Source organism: Felis catus, chromosome B3 (genome assembly GCF_018350175.1).
Source record: "Felis catus isolate Fca126 chromosome B3, F.catus_Fca126_mat1.0, whole genome shotgun sequence".
Lineage (NCBI taxonomy): Eukaryota > Metazoa > Chordata > Mammalia > Carnivora > Felidae > Felis > Felis catus.
In genome coordinates, this window is record NC_058373.1 from 133,959,075 (window position 1) to 133,975,493 (window position 16,419).

The following is a 16,419-nucleotide window of genomic DNA, read 5'->3' on the forward strand; positions in this document are numbered from 1 at the left end:
ACGGCAGCTTTATCCAAGCACCTGGGGCAGATGATGCTTCAGGATAATGTGTCGTCGAAGAATCACCAGAGAGGCCCCTAGGAGCCGGAAGCCCCCCCACGGTGGTCAGCCAGCCGTGGGTCCGGCACAGCAATCGCGCAGCGGGTCGGCCTGCTTCCCAGAAGCCACGGCAGGGTACAGACGTGCTCCCCACCTGCCCGGCTCCTCGTAACTGCTCACTGCCCGGAGCGGGGCGGGCCCAGCGTCACCCCTCCGCCCCCCGCATCTCGGGCACCCACAGTACCTTCAGGTTCCCCCGGTCCAGGGCGGCGGTCAGATGCTTGCGGACCTCGGTCAGCTGGGGCCTGGGGCCTCGGGGACTGGCCCCCTGCCGTAGGGGGTGTTCCTTCAGGTACTGCTCCAGCTTCGACTCCCCGAGGAGGAGCTCTGCCATGTCATCTGCAGAGAACAAAGTGAGAGGCTAAGTGGGAAGGCCCCCCAAGGACTTCAGGACCACCACACCCTTGCGCCGTGCCCCCAGCAAGGCCCTTCTGGAACTTCATAACCTTAGATGGAGTCCAAGAAGGCACCATCTTATGGTGAATTCTGTTCATTAATAAGAATGTTCCAGGGACATCCGGGTGGCTCAGTCGACTGAGCGTCCGACCTCGGCTCAGGTCATGATCTCACGGTTCATGGGCTTGAGCCCCACGTAGGGCTTGCTGCTGTCATCACAGAGCCCTCTTCAGATCCTCTGTCCATCCCTGCTCTGCCCCTCCACGACTCATGCTCTCTCTCAAAAATAAATAAACATTAAAAAAAAAAGAATGTTCCAGAGTTTGTACTCAGACAGGTGGTAGCTCATTCCTTTGTCACACATTGATTGAATCTAGAAAGACTTGATATATGTTAACAGAGAGAGCCCAAATTCAGTAGGAAAACACAAAGTTGTCTTACGATATTTTTCAGCATGATCTTTATAAAACAATACTATGTATTTTCCAAGAGCAATGCGGTGAAATCTCCTAGTTCTGTTGTGTTCTATGGCCTTATAATGCGGAGGTGAGCTGGCAGAATATCTTCTACAGTCAGATTTTTATTATTATTTTTTTTTACATTTATTTATTTTTGAGAGACAGAGAGGACAAAGCACAAGTCGGGGAGGGGCAGAGAGAGGAGACACAGAATCGAAAGCAGGCTCCAGGCTCTGAGCTGTCAGCACAGAGCCCGACACGGGGCTCGAACTCACAAACCATGAGATCATGACCTGAGCCGAAGTCAGACGCTTAACCGACTGAGCCACCCAGGCGCCCCTACAGTGAGATTCTTAAAACGAGTTGTGTCAAAAACACCTGAGTTGCATGCAGTCTGTTTCTGCCTAAAAGTCGAAGCTATATAGACACGGACAGCTGGGAATGTCTAGATGCAGGTTTTACCCCTAAGAGTATACTACTTATGGTTGCAATTCTGCTAATATCCGTGCTGGCTTGTTAATTAGAATGAAGAGCTCACTCCAGAAGTAGCGCTTTGGGATCCGCACATCTAGATGCTCTGAATAAACCCAGAACAATTCATACACCAGCCTGAGCATGACGTATTTCTGCTGTCATGGGACAGGATGCAATTGTATCAAGATGTAAGAGCGACAAAACAGGTCTGGAAGGATATATCTCCAATCCATGACCGTGGTTACCACCGGGATACAGAGCGGCAAGGACCTCAACTGGAGTAAAGGGTCAGAATGGACTTCAGTTTTACCTTTAACATTCCAGTCCCAGAAAGGAGAACAGATTTGCCTATTGTTTAGGTAATCTAAAATTAACTCAAGAAAAAAAAATCACAGAGGACCCGCTGAGATTCTGGGTGGTAGGTCCACTGAAGGCTGCAAGCTGGAACGAGAGCCTTCCCAAGTCCTGTGGTCAGTGACCCAGATCTGCCAAATCTAAAGTTCTCAGCAGTGCTTCTGTCTGTGCACCAGGAAGCCTAAAATAGTCTCTTAGAGACGAGACCGAGGGTCCTAGGATAAGCCGAGCAACAACAGAACAGGGCTGAGATAAGTGACTGAGCACAAAAATTCTGTAAGTGTCCAAGAAGAAAAAGCAAATCACCTACAAGATGAGGGGGAAGATCAGGCAAGATCCACAGAAGTATCCTGAACCGAAGACAGTGAAGCCACGTCTACAGAAGGCACAGGGACACAAAGCGTAGCCCAAGTGCACATTCTTGAGAATGAAATCCCGCTAATAAAGAAACTCGGGACTCAGGGGTGAAGGCTATGTGGGCAAAGGCCTGACAGGGAGGGTCCACACATTTACCTACAGGATACTAGGTGCCTACAAGAATTACAGTTAAAGAACAGACTGTGACTGCTTTAAACACAGTGCAAAAATGACAATATATCAAAATTGGGAGGAGCTTTAGAGCACCATCTTTCAAAACACGGGAATATAGGCTTAAAGAAAACACACACACACACACACACACACACACACACACACACACACACGACTCCAGTCTTTTGAAGAGTTGATTGAACTCTTTTAGGAAGTGATGCCGTGTGCCGAAGCATTGATCTGGAGTTCAACAATTCCCTGAGATTCACTTTTGTTTCTTTTTTCCCATGAGTACTTATTAATACTTTATTTTTCAAATCGAGAACGGCTGCGCCCAAGACCTGTGTACAAGCCACACGTTATTTTAAAAGTTGCAGTCGCTATTGTAAAAAAGGAAAAAGAACCAGGTGAAATAATTAATTTTGATAATATCTTTTATCTAACTCAATATATCTAAAATATTATCAGTTGAACAAGCAATCCGTATTTTTTAACTACTGGCATAGTTTTATGTTCTTTCTTTGCATTGTTTTCCAAATCTAGGGGCACCTGGATGGCTCAGGTGGTGGAGCATGTGAGTCTGATCTCTGGGGCGTGAGTTCGAGCCCCACGTTGGGCGCAGAGCTTATTTAAAAAAAAAATTAGTAAATAAAAATGAATTTTAAAAAACAGCTTTCCAAATCTCACGGGTACTTCGCACATATGGCACATCTCAATTCTAACCAGCCACCTTTCAAGTGGCCAGAAGCTGCCCGTGGCTGATGGCTGTGACGTTGGACAGGAATGTGCGATCACTCTTCATAAAAGTCTGCCTACTTACCTTTATTCTGTTTTCCTAAAAACAGGTCTAGAATGAGTATCTCTTAAGAATGCGTAATAAAAATTTCTGAATGGTAGGATTTGGGGTAATTTTTTAACTCTGTGTAGTTTGAATTGTTTTCATTGAGCAGAATTGTTTTACCTTAATATTAGGAAAAAGGGCGAGTCTTCTTTAAACACTGGAAGTATATATGATGGGACAGGAACAGTGGTTATTTCTGGGGTGAGACTATTCATATACACGGACTTTCTTTTCTGTAGATTTTAAATTTCCAAAAGCTAAAATAACGTTAGATTCAGAGTTATAGATATAAATCCCAGTTTGTCACGTTGGGACTGTGGTTCTAGGATTTAACCTCAGTGTTCTGGGGGGGGGGGGGGGGGGGGAGCAATTTTAAGAAAGCCCCACTGTACGTGTGAACTGAGGATTCCTCGCTCTGCATTTTTCCCCACTCCGATGAACTCCCCACTGCGGGCTCCCCTGACCTACAGCTGAAATGGCCGTCCCCAGCAGAATGGCTAGGCCAGCAAGCAGAAAGGACAGCAGACTGGGCCCTCTGCTGCCTGCCACCTCTTTCTAGTTATGCGACCAGGGGCACATTGCTCACCCTCTTGAAGCACCAGCCTCCATGTATAAAATGGGAAGGATACCGTGATCACAACAAGACCGTGGATGGAGCTAATGCATTCTCGGGGAGGGACATGCTGTGGCCTGGCCTGCCATGCCTCTCAACTAGACCCTACAGGATGAGTAGGATCTGGACTGGCAAATAGCACAGGGAAGGACAAACCAGGCTGAGGGAACAGCAGAGCACAAGGAAGGTGCAAAGGCAAGGAAAGTGCACCGGACCAAGTGGCCGGAGAAGAGGGTGTGGGCGAGCAGGAGGGCTCAAGCGGGGAGCAAAACATGGAACTAATGGTTCCCCTCTCCCCACTGAGCCCCATCTCCGTGGAAAACAGGTTCCGGCCAAGTTCTCCACACGTGGGCCCAGTGAACCTCCTCCACGCCTCTGGGATGACTCGGAATGCGGAGAACACATCCACCGCTCCTTGATAAACACCTACTGATCTTTTGGGCACTGCTCATCTCTCCCCGCACGTGCCCTATCCCACGCCACCCCCGGCTGCCACCAGGAACCTCAAGCACGCCAGCCTAGGCCTTTACTTATCTGCCCCTTCCACACTGAAATGAGAGGACTGAAGGAAGAATCTCTATGTCACTTGTTTTCAGTCTCAGGGCCAACCAAGCGTAATGTCTGGCACAGAGCCAGTGTTCAATAAACGGTGAAGTAACTCAATGGTAGGCCAAGGCACTTGGACTACACCCTCCAGTGTTAGGTCTGCTCCTGCCTGTAGCAGAAGCTGCCAACTGTCCCCAAATATTCATTCTCCCCTTTTTCCTTTAGTATTAGAGTCCCTGAGTTTTATCCATGCCCATAGCTGTCAAGGTAGAGACTACTTCCCGGGCTCCCTGGGGGCTGGATGCTAAGTTGTGGTCAGTGGGATGTGAACAGAGTGCCGCATGCAGCTTCTCTGCTGGCCCCACAGGAAGTGAGCTCACCCTCCGGTTCCTCCTCGCCCTACCCCAATAGCTGGGAAGAGTCCGCGCTGCTGGGAAATGGCGCATCCATTCTAACCCTCCAGATGGAAGCCATCTACTGAGGACCACAGAGCAGCACAACATGAGGAACCTCGGTCTCCAACACGCGTGAACTGCCACCAAGCCCCAGACCGCTTATGATCAATCACTGCGTGAGACAGAAACATTAACTTCCACTTGGCTCTTGTTGTTTGGTCACTGTCACTCGGACCTTAGTTACAGTGGCCAAACTGCTATCCTGACTAGATCTCCCGACCACCAAACAGGCTTTCAGCTGAGAATGGCCATCTGAGAACACCTCACCGAACAATACTCATTGCCAGGGTCCCTCACGTCTAAAAGGAATTTCCACAGAACCCAACTGAGGGCTTTGGTAGAATGCCCCGACGTCCCACCTCTCTCATTTCACGGCTTGTATATCCTAGGCTTGCAAAAATATTTAAACAAAGGACGACATAAAGAGACGTATACGGGGTGCCTGGGTGGCGCAGTCGGTTGAGCGTCCGACTTCAGCCAGGTCACGATCTCGCGGTCCGTGAGTTCGAGCCCCGCGTCGGGCTCTGGGCTGATGGCTCAGAGCCTGGAGCCTGTTTCCAATTCTGTGTCTCCCTCTCTCTCTGCCCCTCCCCCGTTCATGCTCTGTCTCTCTCTGTCCCAAAAATAAATAAAACGTTGAAAAAAAAAATTAAAAAAAAAAAAGAGACGTATAAAGCTACCACCTAAGTGCTTTGTAGGATTTACAGACTTTTAGCGTATCGATCTCCGGATAATGGAGGAACACACCAGTCTTGCTGCCAAGCTCTAACAGAAACACTGGACGGGCCCTGGGAAAGGTTCACTGAGAGGAAGAGGCCTTGCTCAGACTGAGGAGACACGGTCCCTTCCCTCATTGAAGCTCCACACGACGCAGTGGCACTGGAGACGTGCACAGTCCTGGACTGGAGGAAGAGGAGGAGACAAAGCCTTCACCAGCAATGTTACAGGTACGTGTTCACAAGCAGAAGAAACAGAACGTGCAAAGGCATGGCGCAGCCCCGTTGTTCGGGGAACTCCAAGAGCTGAACCATGAAGGGCAGAGAGGGGAAGAGGGGAAGAGTTGGGATTTCCTGCCAGGTCGGCGAGGATCAGCTCCTCAGTTCCCGAAGGAGCCGCGCGCTCTGAGCAAAGAGCGGCTGCAAATTGAAAATCTGAAATGAACGTAGCGGCTGCAAAATAATTTGTGAAACTTTAAAATTGTTCAGGCTCCAGGGAATCGCCCAGGCAAATTATGTTTCCTTTTCTCTCCTTCCAAAAAGGTGACTTCTCTACCACTCACTCTCCCAACCAGGAGGGCAAAGATCTGAAAAACATGCTATGAACTCACACTGGAGAAGTTCTACAGAGGCTGCGAGGTTCCATCCTCAGCCGGCGCTGCCGGCTCTTGTCAAGGACCCCTGGGTCCCCAATTCAGAGGCCACGAGTGACAAAGGACACAGATGTCACCTAGCCAGTTGTTACTGCCCATAGCATGTCCATCTACATGCTAGGAAAGTGAGGCACAAGGGGGAAAAAAACGGCACCTCAGGGCATGCAAGAAAATTAATTCCAGCTGGATTAAAGAATTAAGTATGAAATAAAAGAGAATAAAAAGTTAAAAACAGACTTTCGCTTCCAGCCAAGATGGAACAGATTTACCCTCCCGTATAAAATAACGTATAAAACAGGGCGCCTGGGTGGCTCAGTCAGTTGAGCGTCCGACTCTTGATTTCAGCTCAGGTCATGATCCCAGGGTCATGGAATCGAGCCCCATGTCAAGCTCTGCTTTGAGGGTGGAGCCTGCTTAAGATTCTCTCTCTCTCTCTCTCTCTCTCTCTCTCTCTCTGCCCCTCCCCTGCATGTGCGCATGCACTCTCTCGCTCTCCCTCTCAAGTGAAAAAAATAACCATAAACACAAGACAAAAATACGTGAAAAAACAATTTTCACAACATTGGACATGGGACAACAGAGAAAAGTGGTCCCTGAAAAGTGGGGAGCAGACAAGGTGAGCTCTGTAATTACCTTGAGAGTTTCTGGCTGCACCACTGGAACAAGGAACCCTTACATGAGGATTCCGCCTCATGAAATACTTAAATCTAAGTATCTCTCCCCACTCCCTTGCCTACTCACACTCACCAGGCACAGGGTAGGGCACAGCCGGCCATCCCACCCTGCAGGGAACACAGCAGGACTGCATAGTGGGACCAAGGGTGCCTAGGAGTACAACGTGGAAGACAGAGCTCTGGCCTCAGGCAGCCCCAGGCTTAAGGTCGGCTCCCTAGCTTACTTAGCTGAGCGGCTCTGGGCAACTTACCTAACCTCTCTGAGCCTGTTTCCTCACCTGGCGTCGGCGAGGATTAGACGTGGGTGTAATGCACAGAGTACAGAGCAGGTACTGAATAGATGTGAGTTACGATTAGTGTCATTGCCATTCATCTTGGACTTGCTATCTCCCAGAATGGTTATGTTGCATCTAGGAGGCCAGAAAGCTCTAGGGGACACAATCCCTGTGCTCAAGAGGCCTGCGATCTAGTAGGACGATAAAAATGTTGTGTAATCTTACTAGACAAGCCATGCTGGGCTCTTACTAAATGCCGTGCCGCGCGCTGAGACATCACATCACCCCGTTAGTCCTCCAAACCTCACTAGGACCTATTCTCAACCTCCATCCTCACGGATGGGGGACCAGGCACAAGAGGTGAAGCCATGTGCCAAAGGTCACAGGGCCAGTCAGTCCTGGAGCTGGAATTCTGAACCCAGGCCGTCTACCTGCGCCGTTACCCCGGCGCGTCAGGCACGAACCGTGTGGATATCAGCATCCAGAGAAGGGGCCCAGCTTCCCTCCCAAGCAGCCATGTGACGCTGGCCAAGCCATTTTACCCTTCTGCCGCAGGGCTGCGCGGGCCGTTCCTAAGTCCCTTCCTGCTCCGCCTGCCAGGACTGTCAGGTGACCAGGGTGAGGAGGGACTCAGGGGTGCTCGGGGCTGGTTTCCACCTTTCCCACGGGTATTTTTCAGGGTTTAAGTGAGGCTGCAGAAACCAGCTTCCCAGGGACTTAGGTAGAGATACAGCCTGAAGCTGAACAGAGACCGCTCCTGGGGACCCTCCCTGAGAAGCAGGTGGGGAATCGGCCCCGGGCGAGAGCCCTGTGCTGAGCTTCATCTGCAAACAGACAATCTCCGAAGCCTGGCGGCTGGCCCTGCTCGATGCCCAGGCGGCCTTGGCCTCCCTGATTCCCCCAAGGAGGGAGGTGCTGTGTGGCCTTTGCCACTTCAGGTGACTGCCCCCTCCTCCCAGCCTTCTCCCTCATGGGATAAACAGCTGACACCCAGAGACTGGATCAACGCGGAAGAAAAAAGCTTAAGGTTTCCACTCTATTCCAGGGAGTACGTGACACCAATACAAAAAACTCTCAACAACTCGCATTTGTCAATAGAGAAGCATTTAGGTCTATTCAAACCAATCCCGCGGTGGCTCCGATCCAAGAGGAAAAACAAACCCCTGCTCAAGTCCAGCCGTTGTCAGCGTCCCCTGCACCTCCGTTGTTGCCCTGCAAAGTCAGCCAGGTTCTCCATTTCTTGGTCTCAGGACGACTTCAGTGAATTTCGTCTCATTTACTTGGCTTCTTGTAAGTCACAGGTACCCCAGCACCCACAGCACTTGTCATCCCCTCCCCACCAGCAAGTGACAGAAAAATAGACACTGGGATACTGTCGGCAGGAGCGTAAATCAGTACGAGTGTCGACCGAGGGCAATTAGCAACATCTACAGAATGATTTATGTACCTGCACCATCTGACCCAGAAATTCCAGGCTTAGGAACTTATCCCATACATACGTGCACTCCTGAGCACCTACGTGTACCAACGGGGATGTTTCTACATACGGCCCCACTGGGAACAGCATAGGACAGAAAACAACCTGCACAGTCCTCACCGCGGCGTGCCCCACGTGATGGGACATAACGCGTCCCTTACACGGAAGGAAACGGATCTACATACGGTCCCGCGGTACCTGACTGCACGAGCGGCCCCAGCTCTTCATACCCCTGAACCCACATGCTTTCTGGCTTCTCACACTGAACGTGGGCTTGGCCGCGTAACTTGCTCTGATTGACAGGACAGACGCAGACACGTGTGACACACACAGAGGCTCGGAAAAGGGCTTACTCGCGTCTGCTGTCCTCTCGCTTCTCTGTGACCACCTTGAGAACGCAGCCGGGCTGGCTAAGAAAGGCCACAGGGAACACAGCTGAGTCGTCTCAGCCAGGCCCAGCCACGGGAGAGGGCCCAGACAAGGGCAGCTCCATCGCGGAGCAGACCCACAGCTGGCTCCCCTGGCAAGCCCAGAATGGTGAAAAATAATAAAAGGTGGCTATTTGAAGGCACCAAGTTTGAGGATGGGTTTGTTACACAGCAATAGGTAACACCGTCAGAGAGGGATACAAAACAGGGTATGCAGTATGTTACTATTGTGTGTGAAAACCAGAAACCAACAACACTCTTTCTAATACACATACAGATATGCTATTTCTTTTTAATTTTTTTTTAATGTTTACTTATTTTTGAGAGAGAAAGCACAAGCAAGCAGGGGAGGGGCAGAGAGAGAGAGGGGGACGCAGAATCCGAAGCAGGCTCCAGGTTCTGAGCTGTCAGCACAGAGCCCGACGCGGGGCTCGAACTCACAGACTGTGAGATCATGACCTGAGCTGAAGTCGGACGCTTAACTGACTGAGCCACCCAGGCGCCCCATACGCTAGTTCTGAAAGGACCCCCAGGAAAGTTCCAAGAGTGGCTACATCTGTGGACAGGAGCAACAGGACACAGGGATGCTGTAGGAATAAAGTTACTTTTCTCTCTTGCATTATTTGACTTTTACTACCGTGTACATTCATTGCCTGCATAAAACATTAACTAGTTAATTTACCAAGAAAAGAGGGGAGGGGCGCCTGGGTGGCTCAGTCGGTTAAGCGTCCGACTTCGACTCAGATCATGATCTGGTGGTTCGTGGGTTCAAACCCCACATCGGGGCTCAGAGCCTGGAGCTTGCTTGGGATTCTGTGTCTCCCTCTCCCTCTGCCCCTCCCCTGCTCGGGCTCTGTCTCTCTCTGTCCCTCAAAAATGAGTAAATGTTAAAAAAAAATTTTTTTAATAAAAAAGAAAAGAGGGGAGGTGGACCGGGATGAGGGGACTAAATGAATGATGGGCATGAAGGAGGGCACTTGTGGGGATGAGCGCTGGGTGCTATATGCAAGTGATGAATCACTAAATTCTCTGAAAACCAATAAAATAATCATAATAATCAAGAAAAGAAGATGGCCCGTGTTGGAGTGTGCTGACTCGGGAGTGCGTAATCTGGTCACCCACAGGGGGCTGGCAGGACCTGGCCCGGCATCTCAGAACCAGGTGAGGGAGGTCTGGGTCTGCAGTTATTAAGTAGAGCTCGTCACCGCTCTCCCTGGGCCACCAGCCTCCCACATGCACACTCTCCAGGCCCCCCGCATCCTTCCGAGGCTGCGGCAATCTGTCTCACCTGGGGGTGCCTGGACAGGCTGTACCTCCCTCCCTTCTCCTGCCAACAGCCCAGGCGTCGTGTGAGCTGCAGTTCAGGGTCACCTTGGAGAAGCTTTCCTGCTCCCTTGGCCTGACCTCAGAGTGCTGCACACATTAGCCACCAGCCAGCATTTACTTAGCACCTGCCAGCACCCGACACGCACAGTGGTGGGTGAGGCAGAAGCGCCTCTGCCCTCGTGGTGCTCACATTCCAGAAGGGGAGACAGACCAGGAAAAGGCCAGGTAGCGGTAAGAGACGCGCAGAGAGCTACAACAGGGCGGCGTGGCAGTGCGCGACTGGGTGGCTACCTGAGACTGGGCATGCGTGAGGAACAGCAAGAAGGCCGTGCAGCTGGAGCGGCGGGGACGGATGGGAGTCAGAGAGGCGGGTAAGGGCAGCCACGAGCACACTGTGGCCGACTGTGCTCAGGAGTGCGGCTTTCCTTCTCAGAGCATCTGGAAGCCTCTGGAGGGGGCGGGGAGTGTGCAAGCAGGGGGTTGAAGTGATCCGGTTTAGGTTTTGTGAAGACCCCTCCCTCCGCCGTGTGGAGAACGAACTTGGGGCTGGAGAGGGCGAGGCAACGGCAGGGATGGCTGGAAGGTCACGGCAGAGGAGTCTGGTGAGGGGTGACGGATGCCAGGACAAGGGGGCAGAGGTGAGAAATCGTGCCGAAGGGGAGAGACGGGCAGAGGGGAAGACATGATTCGGAGGTAAAAATAAACAAGATTTACTAATGGGTGGGACCGGAGGTGTGGCACACAGAATAACACCCCCTGCGCCCCAGAGACGACTGTGCCCTAATTGCTGGGACCTGTGAATATGTCACCTTACATGGCAAAAGGGACTCTGCAGATGGGATTAAGTTAATGACCCTGAGACAGGATTATTCCGGATTACCTCGGGGGCACCACCGAGTCCTGGGAAGAGGGAAGTAGGCGGCTCAGAGGAGGAGATGGTGGTGAAAACAGGTATAGTCACAGAGGAAGCTAACCCCTTGCTCTAAAGATGGAGGCGGGGCATGCGGCAGGGAATGTGGGCAGTCGCAGAGGCCAGGAAGGCAAAAGCATGGAGCCTTCCCGAGAGCCTCCAGAAGGAACTCAGCCCCTCTGACACCTGAGGTTAGCCTAAATGAGACCCACTTCCAACCTGTGGCCTCCAGAACAGCCAGAGAACACAGCTGCATTGTTTCAAGCCAGTAAATGTGTAATAATCGGTGGCGGCAGCAATAGGAAACGGATGCACGAGGGATGAGGAATGGACGGGGATTAAAGATAAATTCTTTAATCTCAGATATGACACTGCACAGTGGAGTAGACCGTGGTACCGTTTTGCCGTTTACTGTAGGGGAGGAGGAATAAGACCAAGAGTTCTGCTTCGACAGACTTAAATAACATTCGATATCCAAGTAGAGACATCACATCGGTGGATGGAGGTCGGCGTCAAAGCTGGAGGAGAGTGAGTGAGCGAAAGGACCAGGTTAAAGAAACCGGGACTGCCTGTTACAAAAACGGAGCTGAGAAGCTTCCAGAAAGAGGGAGTGGCCAAGCGGGTTAAAGGCAGCTGGAACAGGGAAGAAAATAAGAGCACAAACGTAACCACTGGATTTGGCAACAGGGAGGCAACATCGGAGGGTGACATTGACAGGAAGAGCGGCGGGATGGGCAGGGACACGGGCTCCGAGAGGGCCGAGGAGACAAAGGTTCCTCGAAGAGGCTTTGCTGAGACAGAGCAGAGAGGCGGGCAGTGAGGAGACAGAGACGTGGGACTGAGGAAGGTTTTTACAGGAGAGTCTTGGGTATCTATGAACCCTCTAGGGCATGATCCAGGAAACAGAGAGAGACAGAGAATTGATCCAGAGGCGAGGAGAAATGCCAGAAGCCGTGAAGTCCTGAGGAGGCTCCAACAGGGCGATTGGGCGCCAAGGTGAAGGGGGTGCAGGCCTTGAAAGGAACCGGAGCCTCCACACGGTGACAGGAGGGAAAGCGGACACAGATCCGGTGGTGGGAAACAAGGGGGTTTCCTAACTGCCTCTATCTCCTCGCTAAAATATGAGGCAACGTCATGAGGTAGGAGAGGATGCCATCCAGATAAAAGGCCTAAGAAGGGAAAAGAATGCGTGAGAGCAGGAATACAAACATGGCAGAAGCGTGGCAGTGCCTCCGAGGTCCCTTGTCATCAAGTGCAAATGACGCGCAAGGTTCCTCCCGCAAAATGCAGCACGCAGGGGCAGGCCGGGAGCTGGGCTCAACCGGGGTAGGGCCACGCAGCAGGACAGAGAAGAGAAGGTCATGCCGCCCGGCCCCTCAAAGCCCTCCGGGAGCTCCCCTTTCACCCGAAGTGAAAGCCAAAATCCCCGTACCTTACCACCTTGGCTCTGACCTCTGCCCTGTCACTCTCCCCTTCACACCCTGTCTCCAAGGCACACAGTAGGTATTCCTTAAATATTTCTGAAAGGAATGAGTCAATCTCTAGTCTCCCCTTCACGGACGGGACCTAATCAGGTACCTCAGCCCCCCTCAGGCGTGCCTGGCATGCAGCTGGGATATGATTGTTGACCGAGACCCCGGCCTTCCCATTTCCACCTCAGGGCTGCCTCTGTTCCCCCTCCACCATCTTTGCTTGAATTATGACCCGGTTCAGAGGACCTGGCCATTTGGATCTTGACTGAAAGGCAAAGATGCCATAAGTCAAAGATTAAGGAGCTCAAAGAAGTTGGCAGAAAGCTATATTCTGGGAAACTCTTGGTAGTTAGAGTCCAGGCTTCAAGCCAAAGCCTTCTGCCCGTGTTCACGCACAATGCAGAAGCTGGAGGGACAGGATGAGAGAGTAAAATGTGGGAACAGAAGACAATATTTCCACCGCGCTGGCAGAATAGATAAGTATACTGGTTTAACACACACACGCTCATACACACGCACATACACACACACACACACACACACACACACACACACACACACACTTCCCTAGAAAAACCTAGTCTAAGAGGAGAAAAGGTAACTTGAAAGTCATGATCTTGGAGTTGGTTTGGCCTGTCCCCAGGGCTCAGCAGGGCAGGAAATGACTCTAACAGGGCAGGGGGATGTTATCAGGCCAGCCCAGAAGGCTTGGAAAGGGCTCGCTCAGGAAGCTGGCCCCACACAGACAAGTTAAATGCATACCCACACAGAGCCGGCAAGCATCTCTTGAAGATTCAAAGCTCTAATCCTGTCCCTGCCCTCAAAGACTACAGTGTGGGGCCATCAAGTCCAGGCACAGTGGGGTGGAAAGACCACCAGGGACACTCAGAAGACAGGTGAGGTAGGATTTCTCCAAGTGAGAGTCCAGGCAGAAGGAGACGCCAAAACTGGTGTGTGCGGCGGGGCAGAGGTAGGAAGGAGGCTGCCCCGGGCCGAGGGGCAGCTGCAAGGGGCCTGAGGGACCCACCTTCCCAGGCCTCCAGGCCCAAGACTCAGTGGAGAGCGGACTCTCTTGGCCTGGCGGGCCAGAGAAAGGAAAGGCATTTACTGCAGGTCCCTGTGCTCGACATGCCCAGCAATACCACCTCACCGACTCAACACCCCTTACTTGAGAAAACATACTGCTTCTTCTTGGACTCAGAACCTGCAAGGGCCAGAGAAGGCAGTTACTCAAGGGAGGCAGGCCTCACAGCAAAGGGGCTGAACCAGCCCACAGGTGAGGAGACTGGAGGGACAAGGAGAGGCAGCAGGGAGCCCTGGCCACTCAGCAAGTGTCAACCCTACAGTTGCACAGGAGACACAGGAAGAGAAGGTCATGGGCATTCAGTCAGCCTGAACAGCAGTCCATCAGCCAGAACTTACCCAGAGCCCCAGGCAGGCGGGGCCATCCAGTCACCTGAGGGACGATACCAAGAGTCTTAGCCTCTCAGGTAGACACTCCCTCCCCAGGACCTCCTCAGCCCTCGTCCTCTCCCACTCCCACTCCCAGCACTGAGCATGTGTGCTACACTAGAGCACAGGGTGGGCCTAATGACCACGGCACCCCAGGCCCTCTCAGGCAGCGGCTTGGCACCCAGTATGCACTCAGCAGGTGTTTGAGGAGGAAATGAATCCGAGTTAACTCCTCAAGGGCAGCGGCCAAGGTGTTCACTGAACAACTAATTGAGTACCTACTGTGTGTCAGACATGTTACTGGTGCTTGAGATATAGCAGAGAACAAAAGAGCGAAACAGCCCTGCCCTTATGGGGCTGACAGCCCAGGGGTCACATTCGTTGTTGCGTCCCCAGTACACATCATGACACCCCCACATCCTATCCCGGCTCATTAAAGTGCAGGATGGAAGGCTGCAAGGAGAGGGCTGGGGAGTCTGTCAGACCCAGGTCCGCACTGACTAGTTCGGGGACCCAGCTAACAGCGACTGCCGTTCAGCTTTGGGCCTCAGCCACAAGTCAGTACAACAGGACCCCACCTCAACCCCTCCTGCACGGCTCTGCTATCCCTGCTGTCATTGTCACCCTGCCTGCTTCCTCCTCCCTGTAAAGGGCTGAGTGTCTGGACCTTTCTAACCTCCTTCCACACACAGTACTCCTGATTCAGGCAGGCTGCTGCAGATGACTGCTGGTGCCTGAAACTGCATTCTCTCTTTTACTCCTCAAAACAACCTTTGAGCTAAAGAGGGAGGCTCGGGGAAGCTGAGTAACTCACCCAAGTCCGGACAAGCAGCATCAGAGCCGGGATCTGAACCCAGGTCTAACAGGACAAAGCCCTGCTTTGCACCGGGTTCCTTTCCTCTTTGCTAAAAACCTCTCCATCTGCTTAACAGGGTGAACTACGGGCCTGCTTGCCCAGGCCTGGGGGGTTCCCGGGACACAGGATTTTCAGTTCTGAAAACCAAGAAAGCGTCAGGCCAACTGGGACATGTTGGTCACCCTAAAGCCACAGCCCTGCCCAAGATCCTCCTCCTGGCCCTCTGCCAGGCCCCTCCCACTGTCGTCTCAGCGCACCCTGCCCTCAGCCCCCCAGTAACCCAGCGGCACCCCGAAGCCTCGTAACGCGGTCATTGCTCTCCTCAGGCTGCAGGCGGGGCACGCTGTCCCCACCACTTGGACAACCGTGTCTAAAATCTGGTCCTGGAACTTGCTGTGCTCCAACCACCTATGCTCGTCAACAATCGTGCTTCCTGAACCCCAACCCCACTATGGCTTCCTGAAGCGAAATTCGGGCCCAGCATGGGAATCTGAGTTGCTAAGCAGCCCCCAGGCGACTCAGCTGCCCAGAGATTACGTGACTACCCTGAGCTGGAAGCTCCTCGTGGCTGGTGACCCCCTCACTCTATTTCTTCAGGTGCAGTCCCCACGCATAGGAGGTACTCATTAAATGCTAAGGATTATGGTTGAGAGCAGGGCTTCCAGACCCGCTTGATCACACAACCCACCTAAGGCTCTATTTAAAAATGCACACGTCGGGGCACCTGAGTGGCTCAGTCAGTTAAGCGACCGACTTCAGCTCAGGTCATGATCTCATGGTTTGTGGGTTTGAGCCCCATGTCAGGCTCTGGGCTAACAGCTCAGAGTCTGGAGCCTGCTTCGGATTCTGTGTCTCCCTGTCTCTCTCTCTCTCTGCCCCTCCCTTACTTGTGCTCTCTCTCTCTCTCTCTCTCTCTCTCTCAAAAATAAATAAACATTAAAAAAAAAAATGCAGATGTCCAGCCCCCACCTTGGACCAAGGGAAATCACCACCCCACCGGAGAGGCCTGGGAATCCATGATGTCCAGGTTCCCTTAGTTCAGTGCTACTCAGAATGGGTGGACGGACCAGCAGCACTGGCATCACCCCGGAGCCCTGCCCCAGACCCACTGCATCATCAGAATCACTAGGGATGCGGCCCAACAAGCCTACTTGGTGATTCTTTGATCTGACAAGTTTAGAAAACAATTTGTGGGTATAAAGAAAAATGGAACTAGAGTGAGAAGAGGGTTAGAAACCAGCTCGATGAACATCTCCAAACGTCGGTCCACTATCCCCGAATGAGAATTACGACCCCCGACCCCATTCCTCACGCGGTCATTGTGATGCCCAGAGCACGGCACACAGCAAAAGCTCAAGAAATGCTTGTTCGTTCCCTACTCGCACCGTTTTAACACCCAGGGAGTCAGGAAAA

General features: G+C 52.2%; 1 protein-coding gene across 11 annotated transcripts in view; it reads right to left on the bottom strand.

The window, feature by feature from the left end:
- Positions 1 to 16,419, bottom strand: part of TTC7B (tetratricopeptide repeat domain 7B) — a 255,087-nt gene that overhangs the window by 231,071 nt on the left and 7,597 nt on the right. For 10 of the 11 annotated variants that reach the window (XM_045060370.1, XM_045060371.1, XM_023255949.2 and 7 more), the window contains exon 2: positions 284 to 438. In XM_045060370.1, coding sequence (XP_044916305.1) covers positions 284 to 438 — 155 coding nt within the window. Of the gene's footprint in view, positions 1 to 283; positions 439 to 16,419 lie in introns of those variants that run through there. The other variant, XM_045060376.1, reaches the window with a different exon arrangement.